General features: G+C 37.0%; 1 protein-coding gene across 26 annotated transcripts in view; it reads right to left on the bottom strand.

Moving 5' to 3' along the window:
- Positions 1-20099, bottom strand: part of DMD (dystrophin) — a 2010563-nt gene that overhangs the window by 1049291 nt on the left and 941173 nt on the right. For all 26 annotated transcript variants that reach the window (XM_065590838.1, XM_065590858.1, XM_065590878.1 and 23 more), the window contains 2 exons: positions 19270-19452; positions 41-235 (listed from right to left, as the gene is read on the bottom strand). In XM_065590838.1, coding sequence (XP_065446910.1) covers positions 41-235; positions 19270-19452 — 378 coding nt within the window. The remainder of the gene's footprint in view (positions 1-40; positions 236-19269; positions 19453-20099) is intronic.

Here is a 20099-nt window from a genome sequence, read left to right as displayed (position 1 = left end):
TTCAGATGTGTATATTCCTATTAGAAGACTAGCATCTTACCTTGAGACACTCTTCTTGTTTGAAGAGATCCTCACAGTCCCTACCCTGCAGATCAGGAGAGTTAAGGAGGTCTTCCACTTCAGACAAGGCTTGCAGGAGTCGAAGGATCTCTGCCAGGTATGCAGAAGGCACATAAGTGGTTTCCACAGTCATACCTTCAGTCACCACATCTGTTGTCTCTTCATAAACTGTTTGCTGGTATAGATATACAACAGAATGCTTCCTTTAGTTTCTTAACATTTGAAAACGTTATAATTTAATGCAATTTCCAGTTCACAACCCAGAGGCAATTAAAAATAAATCCCACCTGTACAACATCTAAAGGAGATGGGATTAAACAGAAAGAGATTTGAAACATATTAGTATTATTAAAATAGCATCATTCTATAAAGTGTAGGCTGTCCAATCAGCAGGATAAAAAATAAAAATATTTGAGATTATGCACAATGCCTCCTCACTAGTCTGTTTGAATCAGCAATTCCTAAAGTTTGCCCATGGTTTCTTGAAGAAGAGCTTTCCTCTCCTCTCCTTCATCTAGTAAATGTGGACCGGTAATTAAACACCATATGATTCTAATACTATTCTGATTCTAGTACTATAGCTTGCATTTTCATTTATCTGAACTACTAAAGTGTATGTCTTTCATATACCCATTATGAGCATACATAGACAAACTAAATCACTTCAAGCTTTTTATTAAACTCAGTTGTGTAACCTTATCTTTTACATATTAAAGAAAAAAAAGACCCATTTTCTGACAATGTGTAGATGCAAAGCTAGTTCAGCTCTGTTCATAAAATACTATAATAAAAATCTCTTTAAAACTAGAAACTAGGTGCTTGAAATGTCTTGTTCAAACTTCCATTAACCCTTTCACACGCCTAAAGAAATCCCAGCAATAGTCTTAAGGCTACACAGGCGTTCTTCTCATCGGAATGGATATGATCTAAAAACCTGCCAGTGCAATACATGCCCATTCCAACTGTAGTGAAGGGGTGAGGAGACAAGTATTTTACTGCTAGGGGGGAAAAAAAAGTTGGTTTATACAATGCAGAGCCAAACTGACATCCAGTGATGGGTTCGAATAATGACAGATTTAGATTCTTTAGAACACCCTAACTAAAGTGATCAGATGTGTGCAGTGAACACGAAATCAGAAGAGAAGTGAGGTGAGAGGGGCTGAAGGTTTAAGGCAGAGGGGGAATGTGCCTACCAAGGCTTTTTTATTTATTAATTCTGATTTCATTGGTCACCTTCCTGGAAAGTTTCAAGATAAAAGGCACTCATGATTTTTGTGACTTGATGGTCGTAGGTGTCAGAATTTCTTCTTAAAATATAAATCCTACAGAAATCCATCTGAGTTCTGAAGAGAAATGCAGCAACATCAGACATTTGTTACTGTCTTTCCAAAGAGTTTTTTTTCCAAATAGCTGTTGGAGACTGTTATATCAAAACCAAGCTGTTTAAATGTCCTGGTCTTTCCATTGACTTAAGTCAGTTTTGGATCAAGTGCTCAGTATTTACGGAAAGCACTGGTTTAACAGTCTTGGAGACACTAAAATGTTTGTTTAACCACAGGATGGTAAATGTAAGTACAAGCCTTGCCAAGGTGTATCATCCTTTAATTGTGAGGACCATGTATAGGGATGAGACAGGTATGAGTCTCCATGTCTCCACTGAGCATACATACCAGGATGGCAGCTGTAGTAGTGGGTTTTTGAGATGCCCACAGCTGTGCATTATGAACTTGGAGTGAGACCACAAAATCATGTCACACATTAAATGGTAACTGCCTTCTGTCATTGCTTGAACTGGTGGTGAAAGTCCCATACTTCAGGACCAATATCCTAAGTCATCCAGTCCCGCAATTATCTTCTTAAATGGCCTTGAAATGTATGTGCGCATATACATGCATGCAGACATGCACAGATACAAACATACACACACGCCACATACATGGAAATAATATCCATGAGATAATTTGTGGAGTCATGTGATAAATTGAATTTATCATGCACATTTGACAGGTTCACTTGCACTCTGCTCACTAACCCAGCTTCTCAGGACTTATTCTAACAAAGGGATTGTAAACCTTCAGCACATGGCATGTCAGGGTAAGCCCCCTGGTGGGCTAGGCTGGTTTGTTTATCTGCCGCATCCGCAGGTTCAGCCGATCACGGCTCCCACCGGCCACGGTTCGCCGCTCCAAGCCAATGGAGGCAGCAGGAAGCCCGCGCCGCTTCCCGCCGTCCCCATTGGCCTGGGATGGTGAACCGTGGCCAGTGGGAGCCGCAATTGACTGAACCTGTGGACGCGGCTGGTAAACAAACCGGCCCGGCCCGCCAGGGTGCTTACCCTGGTGGCCATGTGCCAAAGGTTGCTGAACCCTGTTCTAACATTTGAAACCACTGTGCAGTTTCAAACATTAATATCGTCAGTAATTTAAATCAAGCTTCCACAAAAGTGTTTCCTTCTTTCCTCCTAAATGTTGAATTCTCCCATAACCCTCTGCCCTCAAAAAACTTAAATTGTGCTGAGGTGTGTAAAAGACTGTTATGGCCTGTAGCAGTGACAGGTAACCCTGTAGAGCTAGAAATGGGACATTTTTAATGTAGAACTAGACATGAGTTTCCAGATTCTGCTGCGAGAGAGAGAGAGTGCTTGCTTCCAGTCCTTTAAGGTCCCGAGACATTAAGACAGTGACATTTTCATGTATAGCAAAACTTTCTTTTTGGTCTGTGATTGTACAGCACTTCGCACAATTAGCTCCTGACCATAACTACACTAGAGTAAAACAAATATTATTTTAGTTTAACTTTTGAGATATTTTAAATGCAATAGTTATATTTTTCTCCTTTGACTCACAAGATAGTACATGTGTACTCCTGGTTATTAAGAGTCTGATCTTACAACATGTCCAGGACTCTCAACACACAATGAATTGCTTAGTACAATATAAGATTGGGCTCTAAGGGTACATGGAGTTAGAGGCTAAGTGATACAAAAAATATTGCCAATTTTATTTTAAACAATCAGATTATGCAGCATTACATGGGCTCAAAAACTTTGGTATAATACGGCAGTACAAAACCTAAGGAGATAGGTGGAATAGAAAGAGACTAGATAAATTATATAATGCTGTGGCATAGCATAAAGGTTTGGTTGGCACTTCTTTGTGATAACCTGCAGAACCCCTTGTGGTTTTGCCGCTCAAGAGTGGCCAATAACCATATTTTGTGAGTGGATATAAGAACAGTCCCTCAGTTCTCCTGAACTCCTGAAATAATAAACTACGCTGAACTCTGACAGATACTTTTAGGCTGACCAAATAGCAAGTGTCAAAAATCGGGACAGGAGGTGGGGGGTAATAGATCCCTATGTGAGAAAAAGACCCAGAAATCGGGGCTGTCCCTATAAAATCAGGACATCTGGTCACCCTAGATACCTTGTACAGTATTTACAGAACTAGCCAAAACGTTTAAAACAAACAAACTCAAAACACTACTGCTATAAACAGTAAAGCCTCTTCAGTCAGACTGTGCCCAGGTGGAATTAAGCAATATCTGAAGTCAGTGTTAAAACTTCTGTTGATCTCAGTGGGAACAGGTCTCAACAATTACCCTAAATCATTGAATGGCCTCTGTAGTTTATTCTTCTCTCAAAGTGCATATATAGCATCTATCAATGTTAGTGAAAATTATGCACCCGCTCATTCAGGAACTTGTGTACACTGAGCTTAAAGTTTCTCATTGCTGGATAACCGTGGTGCAGCTTCACAGGTGGTAGCAATCATGGGCGCTCTACTGTAAACACAGAACTTGTGGCTGTGTTAATATCACTGTTCTGTCTGAGCAGGGCTAAATAATAAGATGGTATAAAAAAAATAATAAACCTTCCAGCAGAGTTCTGTTAAATCTCTGCCCGCAAGTTTGGCTAAATTTCTTTAAATATTGTTTTAAATAAGTGTAACTACCTTCTTTCATTTGCTTTTGTAGACCTTTTAAAGAAAAAGGATGGGAAAATCTATTATCTTTGGATAAAACATTGAAGAGATTCTGGGTTGAATTTCGCTTCCCAATTTGCCAGAGGTGATTGACGCCACAGAGAGTCCTTTTTTTTTTTTTTTCTTTTTTTTTTTGTTTTTTTATCTCCAGCCCTATAATGTAGATCCAAGTAGAATTTGGCTGCTAGCTTTGAGCTGTGTGGGGAAGGAATGTCAAGAGGCATTTTAAACCAGGAAAGGGTAGAGTAGACATTCCATTCATTTTGCATGTTGGGGTAGCTATACTGGGGAGAGTGCTGTGTGTGCAGTCATATTTTTCTGGTCAGTTACACAGCTAGCTCACATAAATTATGTGGGAAAGACTCAAGAAGAAGCAATTGAAAACAATACAACAGCCTCAGTGGTTTGAATGGCTGAGAAAGAAGTTGACCAGCAGATTAGTAACAACTAGGCACCAAAACTACACATCCATTTGAAAGAAGAATAAAGGCAGCAATGATGTATATGTAATTGATTAATGCCAAAGTATTTCATTAGCAACAAGAAAATCAATAAGGATACAAACATTTACAAGAAACTGAAGATAAATATAACTCCCCTTTGCAACCAGACTAGCTGGGAAAATATAGTAAACAGATAATTTTAAAACACTCAAGCTCAAACATTGAAAAACTATTCAACTATTTATAAAATATGCTGGGAAACTGGTAGCACAGATGCTTCATTTTCCCTTCTTTATGCAAAACACATGCATTCTTATTGAAATTAAAATAAATCTTTTCCTTTGTATTTAATTTACTCTGGCTTCAATTATTACATGCCTCTTTATGTTATGTATAAATCCTTTCTAATCTTTTGATAATCAACTTGCGTTGGTTAATGATTAACATTGCACTCATTCCTTCTCACCTTCTATCATCATTGCACCAGTTACACTGATTTTCCCTAAATGAAGTAAAGGTATCTTTCCATAGGCATGTTTTCTGCATATACCTAATGAATACTATGTCTGGTGTTTTGATAGTTGATTCCTTCCTCCTTCAATACAAGGGGATGGAAAACATCCATAGAAATACCTCTTAGAAAGCACAGCAGCCATGAATAAATAGAATAAAAAATAGAATCTGGAATACTGTTTTTGCCTTTAAAAGTCAACATTTTCTAACAGTTACCACACGGTAATATCTGAAATTATTATTTCCTATTTATTTAGAATAGGGGGTAGCATCTCAGGTACCACTATTTGTTCATGTTGATCTTTAAATGGAAATCACTGTAAATTGCCCTATATTGCGTCAGCACACTGAAGCCACGAAAAGCGGAAGGAGTAAATCTGATTGGTGGATGAGCTGATTATTTAAAAAGCTTTACTAATTCTTTGGAACATTTTTTTCCCCAAGCTTCCTAAAAAAGTCAGCCTAGGATGATATTCCATCCACTTCACCTCCCCCCCCAGTCTTCTTCCCTGTTCCTGAAATGACAGGAAGAGACTCAAAATCATTGCTATTGCAGCCATTCACTTCCCACCAGTCTCCACTCTGTTGTCAAACCACAACACACTTCTTACTTTTGGTTGATCCACAGTGGAGGGCCTAGCACTAGTAGAATCCTCACTGCTGTGCTCTGACATTTTTTAAATTAATATTCCTGGAAAAACACAATGCACTGTGGGGACTAAAGCACCAGAACACAAAGCAGGAAAGCTACTGGCAGTGCTGGGTTCTGAAACAGCTCATGGTACCACTCCAATGAGTAGAGGGGAAAGGAGTTGGGAGGAGAGTCCTAACTTCCTCCAGAAAATGATCTGATGGATGGACAAAGCAATGGGAGAAAAACCACTTTAATAGCAGCTGGAAGTAGTGCAGGGGGAGGGGGTGGGGGGGGGGAAGAGGTAATCTCACACGGATAGTTTGGGTTTATGCTCGTGGTCAGTAAAGAGAGCCAGGCAACTTCCAGACAGTCACAAAGCATCAGGCCTCAAAGCTTCAGATAAGGTTAGATATATAAGTGTCTGAACATTTGGATGCTCATTTGAAACAAACCTCTGAACAATGTGAGATTCACTAACCAGTGCCTAACAACAAGGTATCATGAGACCAAAAAAAAAAAAAAAAAAGTAAAGAGAATGCATTATTGCCATTAACATCAAAGACATCTAGACCTAAAGGATGTACAGAATTTGTTTACACTCAACAGTGGTTCTATGAGCGATGAGGTCAGCACACCTTCAGGCAGACAATGTCCACGTCTTCAGTATGGTCATTATGTATTCCCTGTAAATGTGTTTATATATCATATAAATATTTACAAAAAATACATCAAAATGATACTGAGGATATGGAATTTGTCACCATGAGGTTGGATGACCTCGGTCAATCATGAGTAGGCTATCAGTGCATAAAAAAGGCACCCTCTTTCAAATATAGATATATTTTAAATCCCCACTCTACAGGATTAGAAATTTAGAAAACGTCTTTAATCTTTAACACTGTTTCTAAATCCACTTTGCATTCAGATTTTAGCACTTGAATCTCATTGCACTTAAACTAGTGCAAATCTGGAATAACTCCAATTAAATACTACACTGATGTAATACCACTGACAAAGGAATCAGGGCCTTCTTTAAGATGTGGTGTTGCTCTTAGATAGCATTAAAATACCACTCTAAGCTTAAGCAATAAATAAAATTTAATTATCGTCTTAAATTATAGTGTAGCTTTTTTATTTTCATTCATTAATCTGACTCTCCTCCTTATGCACAGCTATGACACCTATGAAGAATTCTATCACATCAAAACAGTATATGCACACAACCCTGAAAGAAAGATGTGTACTTTATACAAATTACACCAATATTTTATGTAAGGAGAGAGGCTTTTTCAAAGTTGGATCTAGTTCCTTTGATCATATAACCACTTAGGATGAAATTCACCCCATGTACAGAGAGGCAACATAATGTCTATGCACTACTTAAAACCCACTCCAGGCCTGAAAAATGGGAATGAATTTCATCTCGAGAAAACAAATGTCCTATCAGTAAGCACTGATATTACTTTTATTTCTTAATTAAACCAACTTTTTTATCTGATTCTACAAACTCACTAATGGTTTTCATTATGATTTTCTGTATACATGAGATGAATTATGCTAGTCACAGTAAAACTATACTTTAAAATATTTGGGGTATTATTAACAGTAAAGAGAATTATTAAAAATGCAGAATTTGATTTATTAACTGTTCAACAGCCACCACCCAAGCAATGTACTAGCAGGTATAGAAGGATGTGAGCTTCCTCCTGGTGACTTGTCCGTGACCTTCACAACCTGACTGAAATGCAAAGCTTCTCTCCACAGGTGTGGGTCTATGCCATATCCATTCAGGTTCAAGTTCTGTGCCATCTATCTGCAGATTCTGATAGTCATGCCATATTCTATTAGCTCTCTGTGTGGATTTGAAAGGTACCTGTCGGCTGCTTTCCATGAAGCAATGAATTAGGATGAACACATTTATTCCACTCAAAAAATCAAATCATATTTTCTTCTCTGTAATTGCATCAATTTTTTCTTCATCATTGTCCAGAAGAGAAGGATGCAGACAAAAATTATGATGATTCATTTTCAACATTGAACCGAATGAGGAGTTATTATATGCTGTGGGTTTCATAGTTACTAAGGACTAACAGGATAAATATAGCTTATTTTCTTCTTAAAGGAAAAGATTAATCTAGTGTCCATACAGGTAACAGTCAAACAAAACTAGCTAGAGTCAGAAATAGGGCAAAAAGATGCTGAATCTTAATCCTGACTTTCAACATTCCTGCTATTCCACTTCTTATCACCTCTGGATAGCCAATCATGACGAATTGTGTGTTGGGCTTGGAAGGTACACAAATGAGACTATCAAATTTATTATTGCCTTTGACATAAACCAAGTCTTAAGTGCATTTTCTTTTTACTTCTGATCTACTGAATGACCTAGCCCCCAACATTAATGTTACATTACACTGCACCAGATCAATGTCCCATTATGCATTAAGTGCATTAATGATGAAGTTCAACATATTCAAAGGTGGAAAATATGTGCCTTGTTTCAAAAAAAATAATGCCAATATACTAACTTCATCTGCGAAAACTGACATATGTTAGTCCAGTAGTTATCAGGGGAAAAAAGAGCTCAGTATAGTGAAAACAGGGGTACATAAAGCCACCTCAATTTGGCCACAATGTTTAATGTTCAGTGTCTTGCTCTTAAAGAAGCACTGCCTCATTCTAGCAATTTAAAAAATGTTACCAAATTCCTTGCATTTCCTTTCCATTGTTACTCCTTCAAGTAATACTTTCATTCATTGCTGTGCTGGATTTACATTGAGTCCATCATACAGAACAATGTCAGGGTTTGGCTTCCATCAATTTCTCATTCACTGTTGGAATTATGCCAAAGCTGACTTTAGTATTTCAAGAAATGAGTCCATACACAGACAGGATGTGAAATTGTTCTCCCTCTACTAGTTCCGATAACTAAACCATCTTCATCTCTGAAAGCACCTTCCTCTTCTTGCTTCATTTAGTAATGCCACAATCCACTATTTGTAACATCACAAACCCTCATCACAGAAATCATTAGGATGCCACATTATGACATAGTAAATTAGGGAAAAGAAGACTAATTAGAAGAAAAAAATCTCTTTACATACAAATATATTGGTAATTAATTAGTAAGGAAGGAAAATACAGAAATAGTATATTCTCAGACTTAGCACAGGACCCAAGGAGTGGAAGGGGAGGGAAGAGGCATCACCTTTTGTTCCCTTGACCTGAGGCTCCTGGGGTGGTTCAGTCTCTGGCATAAACTGAATCAGTCCCTTACACTCTGGAAGAGGAGGACGGGAGAATCCTGAACTGAAGCAATAAGGCAGCAAGTCTGAGCATCAAAATTTTCACTTTATCCAATTGTGGAACAGGTATTGAGTTTTAAAAGGTTGTTATTTATCTGGAGATGACATAATTGATTTGTATCAAAGGACCTTTTGAACAATAAAACAAAGGCTTTTGAGAATATACCGCAGCCACCTGCCTCAATTGGTGGGGAACTTGATGGGGCAAATGGCCAAGGGGGACAGCCCCAGCAGTGATAGAGACACACACTTGCTGAGAGACACACTGGCCAGTTGGTGGGGAGGGGGGCGATGGAAGAGTGGTGCTTTCCTCAGATCTCAGGATTTAACAGGGACACGGGTCATGCAGTGCCTCTTTTGACTCCATTCCAGCATCCCCACCCTATTAGACCTACAAATGTACTCCTGTTGTGAGCTCAGTTGTAAGCGAGTGAACATTCATAAAATGTTGTGATAACCTATAACAACAAAATGTCAATGGGAAAAGGTATGAAAGGGAGACAGAAAGACTGAATTAGTTCAAACAAAAAGGTCTATTAATATGATTCAATATGTGTTAAGATCATTCCTGGTAAACAGAACAGTGTAAAAAAATAAAAAATTAATAGACCAAAATATGTTCAATACTAAGCCTAAAGAATAAACAAAATAATGAAAGGGTGGCTTAGTCTACCCATCACTTCCTTTTGGAGTCCCTTTAATAAACACAACTTCAGATGAAAAATTCATTCACCATAAGGGCTGCAACTCCTACCATATCCTGGGACCCCACATCCTCTCCATCCTAATCCTGAAAGATGTCCTGACCAGACCAGGACAAAGAGAAAGGTATCCAGATGGCATCACCACCTCCACTGACTAAAACGTGACTGCCACATCGGATGTGAGACTTTGTCTCTCTTTTCTCCCTACGATTCCTGTGTAATTTTCCTTTCCTACCATATTTCTTCTCTTTCCTAATTTTTTCTTTTTTCCTTCTGTCTAGCAAGAAGCTGGCTTAGCTGACCCAAACTGCATATTTTGCAACACTGCTGTAAGCCTGTGACCAGAGAGGCAACTAAAAACAACGCCCTAAAAACCAGCCCAATGCTGGTATGAGTTTGCCAAGCCTCAGAGTAGCTACCATGACATGTGCTGGGCCTGTTTTTACAGTAGTAAGGTTGCACGTAAACATCAACCCCAAAGACAGAACCTGCATTTTCTATCTTTGCTGTTCTTTTCTCTCCCCTTCTTTGTGTGTTCCTCGTTTTGTCTTTTATAAAACAAAATCAAACTTTTAGAGTAGCAAAACCAGCTCCAACCAATCTCAACTAACTGCTTTTCTCCCTACCTCAAAAAAACAATTACCATCTTTAATACCATCTAAAAACTCTCCAGCTTTAAAAAAATATACAAAATGTTATTAAAATAAAAGCCTTATTTGATATTTTAAATGTCAAAGATTTTAGTTGTTTTTCTTTCTTTTCTATAACTTTAATCAAAAGTTAAAAAAAATGTTTTACTGTAAAACTAAAAAAGCTAAACTCTCTATATACCAAACCCCAAATCGTCTAGAACACCATTTAATGTGAAACAGTAACTAAAGATATGTCTACATTGCAATTGAAACCCCCTGGCTGGCTGACTTTGGCTTGTGGGGCTTGGACTAATGGACTAGAGCTCAAGCCTGAATGTCTACACTGCAATAAAACAGCTCCTGTCACACAGGCCAGTCAGGGTTGTTTAATTGCAGGGTAGACATACTCTAAGTTGCGTTAGTAACTTTAACTTTTTATTAAGTCTAAATGAATACGATGCTACCCACCCTAAACTAGAAAATGGGATCTGTCTGGCAGATGCTATGGGTCCAGCTGGTCACCCATGTGAGGGTCAGGAATGTTTTCACCCGCAGGGCCAATTGGCAAAGGAGGATTTTTCACCTTCTTTGCAGCATCTTTGAACCACCGCGGGCTAAGTAGGAATCCACTTAGTATCTAACTGAGGAACTTGGTTGAGTTGCTAATTCGTCACAACCTGCAGCCGGTTTCCAGTGTGGTTAAAAGGATAAAATGAGCAGTTCACAGAGATAAGAGACCTGGGAGTTTAGTGATGGGCCTTGGGCTTATGGCATAGGGTGAGGCCTTGTGGCCTTCAATGGCTAAGGTCAGACTCATGGCCCTTGCGGGCTCAAGTCCTCAACCTGCTGCACCTTTTGTCCCCCTTGTGTGAGGGGAGGGTGCTAGGACTCACAGGGAGCTGAGTTCTGAGTATACGCTGAGAGGAACCTACCCCGATTTACAGGTTTTATGGTAGGAGCACTGTAACCCCCGCACTGTGACCATTTAAATGCCTTGTATAGGACAGTAGGAGTGATAGGCAGATAGTCCCTCTCCTATGTGTTTACATGTAATAAAAGTTGCAGCCGGCCACTTAAAATTCATCCATGTGTCTGTACCAGATCAATAGCAAATGTGCTAAACATTCAGTGAGTCTTAGATTTTATGGAATAAAACCAAGAGACCTACCTCTGGAAAAGTTAACAGAATTTCAGAACATTCTTTTACAAACTATATTTATGCCTTTTAGCAAAAATTTTTGTGTGATCTTGATCATCTAATGTGAGCACTTCCCCTAATCTACACTCTGAGGTTGATCACACTTTCTCTCACACAACATTCTCTTCGCTTCTCTTTTGGGATAAAGAATATTATTAGGCATTTATACAGTGCTTTAAAGAACCTAAGGCAGAATCATGTCTCACTTGGAAAATTAAAGCTTAACCCATTTGTCCCAATGTATTTATATTTTTTCCACCGATTTCAGACAAATCTTGGCCCTAGTTCTATGGTAGTAAGATATGCATCAGACCCATAAGGGCTGCATAAACAAATTGCGCACTGAGTTGCTCAATCCTGAGGAAGGTTGATCTAACGCAGTCTTGACAGGTTGAAAGCACTGGCATTGATTGTAATGTTGCAGATAATACCTATAAATGGTCAACATAGAATTGATTTTGGCAAGATCAAAATGTTTATTTAGCACACTTACCTTAAGCAGACCCAATATTGTTTTTGAAGTTAGTTTTCTCACTCTTCCTTGTTTACACCATTTAAGTGTAGTAGTTTGAAAATAAAAAGTCTGGTTCTTGCAATTTGGTCTTTTATCATTTGATGGAAATGGATTTTTCTCCAAGATAGGTGAAATCCTGACCTCTTTGAAGTCAATGGTAAAACGTCTATGTGACTTCAACAGGGCCAGGATTTCACCTTATATAACTAATGAAACTGCTATGATTTAACTTTGCTTATTTTCTTGTTTGTGTAACAACATTATAGAGTATGTCAGTCATGTATATGCACAATTCTGAGAGCTGTTAGATGGTCAAGAAGCTGAAGGGTACCTCAAATATTGCTTGTGCCCCACAAAAGTACAGGAGTACTTGTGGCATCTTAGGCTAGGTCTACACTACCCGCCTGAATCGGCGGGTAGAAATCAACCTCTTGGGGATCCCCGAATCGATCCCCGAATCGACGCTCTTACTCCACCAGCGGAGGTGGGAGTAAGCGCCGTCGACAGAAAGCCGCAGAAGTCGATTTTGCCGCCGTCCTCACAGCGGGGTAAATCGGCTGCGATACGTCGAATTCAGCTACGCTATTCACGTAGCTGAATTTGCGTATCTTAAATCGACTCCCCCCTGTAGTGTAGATGTACCCTTAGAGACTAACAAATGTATTCGAGCATAAGCTTTCGTGGGCCACAGCCCACTTCTTCAGAATAACTTGGTTATTTTTATTTTTCTTGGTGACAATAGAATATCCCCCTCCATATATAGCATAAAACAAAATTGAGTATTGCATAGTAGAAAACAGACCTGACTAGGAAGTGGGTGTATAAACTAATAATAATAGACCATTTCTATTTCTTATTCTATAAAAATTAAGGTAATGCATATTAACAATCTTAACTATTTGACAGAATCTGACTTCTGCTGACCATTGATATATAATATAATACCCTGAAACTAAGTGAGTGAAATAAAGCACATAACTCTAATGATGGTATGTATCATCTTTCAAGAGATGGAAAATCAGGTTATCAGTTCATTCTCCATCTCCCCACCCCCAATTTTTGACCGAACACATACCCATCAGTTCAAGTGCAAACACACAGATTATTCTCTCCTCACTACTAACAAAACAAAGCAACCCCATCCCCAAAACAGAATGTTATGTGATTTCCAAAACGTGTAAGATTGTACATTTATGGGTTTAAGCTCAGGAGAATCCATTATTTGTATTCTAGTTTCAAATCAAGGCATTTCTTTCTGGAAACAGTTGTATTCAATGTTCATTATCCAAGGCACATGTTTGTTCTCTCAAAACAATAAGGACTGAAATCCAGGAATAAGAATTTCATAAAGTATTGAAGATATAAGATTCTTCAGTATAATACAGCGTTCCAATATAACAAAATATTGCAAAGTTACCTTTAGACCTGTAATTAACTACATAATTTCAAAAGAGACTAAGCAAGTCTTCATTTTTTAATATTGGTAGGGAAAGAGGTTATTTACGTAATGCAAAGATAGCACTGACCAATAAAATTCAGCAGTGTTAGAGTTGTTTAGTTAGTCCATACTTTGGGACTTTTAAATAAATTCAGTGCATTACAGGAAGAATAAATCTTGTAGATACGAAATTTAAAATTATCCAATAATTTCTTTCCCATTCATAAATAGCTTTCCCCTCTTGATGGAATTGTGAAACTCTCACTTTTGCTAATAGAAATTGGGCGCGTCAACTCTGATTATAAAAAAAAAAAAAAAATCACCTCAATCATGACTGAAAATTTACTATCAAGACTGGATTTAGGAGATACAAGCTTCTAAAGGGGAAGATTGAGTTGCCTCTTCCTTCTCTGGTGTGGATGGATAGAGAATTCCAGTCACCATATCAGTTCTGTTTTGGACAAATTTGGCATACTTGTTTTGTGTACAGAGCAAGAAACTCAGACTTAGTCATAATAGTTAAAATGACACCAAAATACACAACACAATAATGAAAGTAAATATTCACAAATGATGTAAAGAAACAATTAAAATTTTTCATATAGAAGTATAAAATTTTCAAGAATTGTGCAAGAAAGTATTTTAAGAGTAAAATCTAAAGATTTGTAAAGACATTCAACAGCTATTATGTAACAAAGTACAAGAAAAAGTATTCATCAGCAGAAAGAATATTGGAGGACTTGAAAAAGCATGGTAATTCAATTTATTAGATAAAAATGTAGCTGTAACTTCTAGTCAGTGTTTTTAAGGCTCATTTAATTAGAAGAAATTATTGTCTTGCAACTTTAGGACAAACTGCTGTATACAAAACTAACTAGACACTTTACTCTTGGACTACTGAATGTGATTGTTATCTTTTGTAAAAAGGAATTAATGTGTATTTCATAAACAAAATTCAATTTATTTTGCTATTTCCAGTTTTGTGTGTGTGATTCTTGTATATCTAATAAAGAGAACTCTCACATTCCCACATAAATCTGAAGATTTACAGACATCTCTTTTAAAGGCTTAGTTAATAACATACTGCTAATATTCAGACTAGAAGATGTCATGTGCAGCGATCAAAATGTTTTAAAATAATTTTAGTTAATCAACTCTAACAAAATTACTTCAGAATTACCCAGTTACTGTTCTGTAGGAGAAATTTTCTAGAAGAGCAAGTAAAATACAAATAGCAAGCGATATGAATTGTTGAATATATATTAGGACTAAATTCTGCCACAAAATAACTTGCATGGGAAATTTGCACATACATCAGAAAGTAGAATTTGGACTTTAGAAATTGCCTTAAGAATTTTAGCTTTTGTTGGTACACAAGAATAATTAAGCAAAGAAATACGACAACTAGTGCATATCTGCTAGTTTTAGCATGAATCCAAAGGCTGAGTGAATTTAGACACTTAAGTGTAATAGTAACCTAGAAATATACTGTTTATGGGGGTAAAAAACGGAAAATAAGCTTACCACTTGTTTAGATGAGTATTATTTACATAGGTATATCATCACTCAGATCAAATTATATACAGAGAGCCTGATTTTCAAAGGTCTTAAAGCATCTGCAGCTCCCATTGACTTCATTAGAATTTGTGGATACTTGACATAAAATCTCTATTTTCAATTATTCAGTAAATCACTTGCACTTCATGTACTGCACTGTCTACCAATTGATTTCCAAGTGAATTTTTTTAGCAAGGTGATAATGAATGTTGAACACAGAAATAAGGGGCTAAATTCTGACCAGAAATGTGTGTTTTCCCTGTGGGATTTGCCTAGAAGCATCCAAGCATAAAATTTAGCCTATTGTGTTTATTTCATTACATATGTGTCACCACTGGGGTGGGAGGAAAAGAGGACACAGCTTTTTACTATTCTGTTGATATCTCCCACTCAAGGTGGTTTTGGGTCTTGTGCAGTTTTATTCCTGATGTGCCTGTTTCATCATCTTTAATATGCATTTTCAACATATCCAAGTTATCATCCTCTCCCAGGATGAGCTTTCCATAGTTGCCATTTTCCCTCAAACATTATTCTGCTTAATGTACTGGACATTTATTTCTATATAAATTGTCAAACTGGGAGTAAAGAAAATACTCAATGGATTTATTTGAAACTCTTTTTTGTTAACGAGGGGTGATATTGTTGTATTCCTCTTTTCCTTTACTTTATACCTTATAGTTACATTTAGGCTTGGCAGAATTCAATTTTGTATGTAATTTCAACAAATAATATCAATATTCCTTTTTAAGCATTTTAAATTTTATATATTTTTACATTTTCACAGTTGCACAAAATTATGGGATTTAAGCATTGACATTGAGATATAAAATGCTTTATGACTGTTAAAACACAAATGTCAACATCACATGTCAAAATGTACAAAGTAAATATCCTTAAATTAATCCCTTATAAGTTCTGAAAAGCAGCATTTTTCTCACTTTGCCTATCTGTACATTTTGATTTTCAATGGCAAATTTTCATTGGTTTGTGTGTGTTTGGTAAAAATCAACATTTACTGACAAAATCTAATCCTTCCAGACCTAACAACACCACATTTTGCTGTCCAAAATAGTGAGAAAATTCTCAAAGATATAGAACATTGGTAGCTTCAGACTGGATAATATTTCAGCAGTAACATCTCTGATAAATAATCACCTCTCTACTACTTATGCTAAAGAGAATCAATACTTAAATAATAGTGCTTGTATTCTTTTGGTAGGCCTTCCTGCACAAAAATTGTGGTCTAGTGAAATCCGGGAGCAAAATTATTCTGATTTGATACTAATATATCATAATTCTGTGCAGCACACTGACAAAACAGTCTGTGAAGTTTCTTGTTATCATTACTTTGAATTAATGAAGTTCCAGCAATCTCAATCACAACGTTGGCTGTTTATGCAGAATTTTACCAGCCTATCATACTACATATATTCACTGTGATCACACTGAAGTTCAAAGACTGTCTTTAAAGCCAGAGGCAGATTACAGTTGCATGGGGCTCTGGGCCAAGACAAGTGGGGGCCCCTCCCCACCCCTTCCGCCTGCAGTCCCACCGGGGAGTGGGCTCAGGGCACGGGGGCTTACCCCAATCTGCCAGCCTGCTCGGTGCTCCTGCCGGGGACCGGTGGGCTTGCCCCACTCCCCATGCCCAGCACTCCCACTGAGGACCAGCGGTGGGGGGCTTGCCCCACTCCCTCTGCCCGGTACTCCTGCCAGGGACTGGGGGTGGGTGTGGGGGCACTCATTTTTCCAGGGCCCTCCAATTGGCTGGGGTCTCTGGGCACAGGGTGGCCGCATTGAGCCTGTGGCTAATCCACTACTGTCTGAAGAACTTACACAACTCAGTGAGCCCTTATGGCTTTATGATAGATCACTTTCAGTTAGTAGGCTCTTTATGGCAGAGACCTAATATCACTGGGATCTCAATAAGGAACGGAGGATCTCCTAACAGGCTACATTTTCTTTTTTTAATACTTTCCCTTTATTTATTTGTGTTTCACTGTTGGCTTTATTTGGTGATTTGCTTTTGGAGGTAATATGGAAAGTCTCTGAGGAATTATTTTTTTGTTGAAGTCAGCTTGCATTTTAATGAATAGGTGGAGTGCACCACTTATATGATTAGCTTGCATTTTTAAAGTGTTTCACAAACACTAACTAATTATCCTCATAACACCCCTCTGAGGTAGGTAAATATTATCCTAACCTTTAAAAAGATAAGTTGAGTCAATGAGAGGTTAAGTGAGTTGCCAAAGCTCACACAATGAGTCAGAGTTAAAGCCAGAGCTGTGAGCAGTAAACAAGGACTTTCATTGTGCCTAGTCCCATATTTAAACCATTTAAACATGTTGCCTCGCATAAACTTCAATACCTACTGTAAAAGTCTAGTCATATTTTACATGGGTGCTGTCATTGCCATTCTCAACACAGCAAGTTATTCATCATTATGAAGAGAAGAAAGCTTAAGAAAAGTGACACTATACACATGAAATTCCATTGAATAACTGCAGAATTCATTTCATATACAGATATTAGTGGATGGATTCTTGCATACAATAAGCAGCATTTTTAAATCCAACTTATTTAAAAATATTTAACTATCTTAAAATTATGTTATAGTGATTGATGGGTTTAAAAAGACTAAAGAAGTCAGTAAAAATTTTGTATGGACTAGTTTAAATAATTATACCTTATTTCCTTGTTTAACTACTTCTCCATATTTTGTCACAGAAAAATATCACTTTTATTGTTTTGTTAATACAGTTTTAAAAGTATATACAATCCTGCAATAACGTGCACGGTAGATTACACAAATAGCACAATGTAAACAGAGTATGTATATATAGATAAGATGTATATCCTTACAATCCATTTCCTTATTAAAGGAACACATTCATTAGAAAAAGAGGCCAGTTTACAAGATACATTGTATCTTGCACCAGCTTATTGTCAATTTTTAATTATATTTGATTGATCACCATCATTAAGTTTAATATTAAACATAATAAGTTTAACAGAGTAATCAGCTGGAACAAGACTTACTGTGTAAACGAACTTTACTATTTCTTTCATTATTTCTGTCAATTGCATATTTATCCCCAGTGCTATTCTTTCCTTATAATTTTAATCAAAAAGATAAGTGTATACTTTGAGAAACTTAGTGCAGCGAAGAAAGGACTTTTTGGAACAAAAGTTTGTGCATCATCACTTATTTGTTAGACAAAGACTTTTCTTTATCTTGCCCAATATTTATAAAATAAAGCATATTTTAATCATATATGCATCTTTCCATTATCCTATGGATATGACCCATCTGTAATCAAGATGCAGTAGCACAAAATTTCAAAGTAAGTATTTTTGTGGAAATGCCTATTTACCGCTATAAATTCTGTAACAGCACGTCATGTGAACAACTTCTTTGGTATCAATGGTTATTTTCATGAGAAAATTTCCCCAATATTAATATAAAATCAAAAGGCCAGAAAGAAGTGAGCATAGAAGTAGAGCTAGAAGGGAGAACCCATGGTAAAGATCTGATGACAAATACTGACAACCATAAGGAAATGTTTTGTATATTGTACAAGTTGAACTTTGAGATGAAATGACTATGTTGCATGGTGTCTGTTTTGATTAGGTACCTGAAACAGTGACAACTTTCTCCTCCCCAGCCCTTTATTATTGAGGTCTTGAAGTAATCATTGTACCGTACATGAGATTAAATTGTTCAGAACCATTAAGAAAAAAGATCTTTTATAAACTGATTCTTTCACCCTCTCAATTAACAAAATGCAATTTCTGAGTAAAAATTCCGCTGATATTTGAAGTGTTTGAAGAAAGGCTACGCACAAGTAGTATAAGAAGAAATTCTGCAATCTCTTCCTAAGTGTATATATTATACACTATGAATAAATAAAAATCTGAATTAAAGTTTGCATGGGATGGTAGTTTGAAAGTAATGCATTTTGTTTCTGAATTACATGTTTACTGAATAAAATAAATGCATGGTAATCTGACAGGTTTAAACTGGTAATGTTATGGAAAAAGAATGAAGCAACAAAAATCAACATGTTTTTCATTGCTAAGTTTTCTGTCTTTGGTCAATTTTAATTTAAGGGTATTTTTAGAACAAAAGGAAACACAAGCTCTTTCATATAGGAATATACAGTTTCTCCCACTTGCTGACAGTTTTTTTTATTAGAAGAGTTGACATTGCACCTAGAACTCCCATTGTTAGTAGGATTCTGTTAGCAGTAGTAGTTGCAAACATATAGGTTTGCCAGTAACAACTCACAATTTGTGCATAGTTGAGTCTTCGAAACTGAGCAAATTTGCTCTCAATATCTCGCCAGCGCTTGCTGAGCTGTATCAGGGTTGGCTCCACTGCTTTTGCAGCCCCATTCTTAGACAAGCGATCAGCTTGCCTGTGCACCGCATTCAGATCTTCTTTCTTCTTCTCCAATTCTCCATCAATTTCCTAGTGAGCAAAACCAATACATGGCCCAGAGCAATTAGCTAACTAGGTTAATCAATTAAGAATTAGCAAAATACTTCTGTCAGAACTTTCATTTCAAAGATTTTCCACTTTATTGTTGCAATCAAAAAGGTACAGTCAAGTCTTATTTTACATTTAGACAAAACAAACAAAACTAAGACTCAAGAATCTTCCTGCCGACTGGCTTTTGAGATACTACTAATTAGCGTATGCTGAAAGCTATTAACATAGGCCAACAATCTATTTTTTCTACTTCTCCCTAGCACTGTGATGGGCAATTGGAGAGATCACTCTTATCTATTAGGATTAACATATTAAGTACACACAGCTATTTAGAGGGTGTGCAAATTTAGTAGTTTACTTCTTTTTTAACTTTGTGGGAAACTCAGAGAATGAAGCAAAGAAAGACGATGCAAAATAAACCAGAAAAATCTTTTGACGATATGTGAATAGATCTATGGAATTTTGACAGTGACATATGAATGTTTTGATGAAAATGAATGTGCTAATATGAGAAAGAGGTCATCCATATACCGATAAGTCATTTGTTCATCTGGAACAAAGATACATAAAGTCAATTACAATTTTTACTAGAAAACACTTGATATTTCTTAATACAGTGCACACTG

This window comes from Chrysemys picta, chromosome 1 (assembly GCF_011386835.1).
Source record: "Chrysemys picta bellii isolate R12L10 chromosome 1, ASM1138683v2, whole genome shotgun sequence".
Classification (NCBI taxonomy): domain Eukaryota; kingdom Metazoa; phylum Chordata; order Testudines; family Emydidae; genus Chrysemys; species Chrysemys picta.
This window is presented reverse-complemented; position numbering and strand designations above follow the sequence as displayed.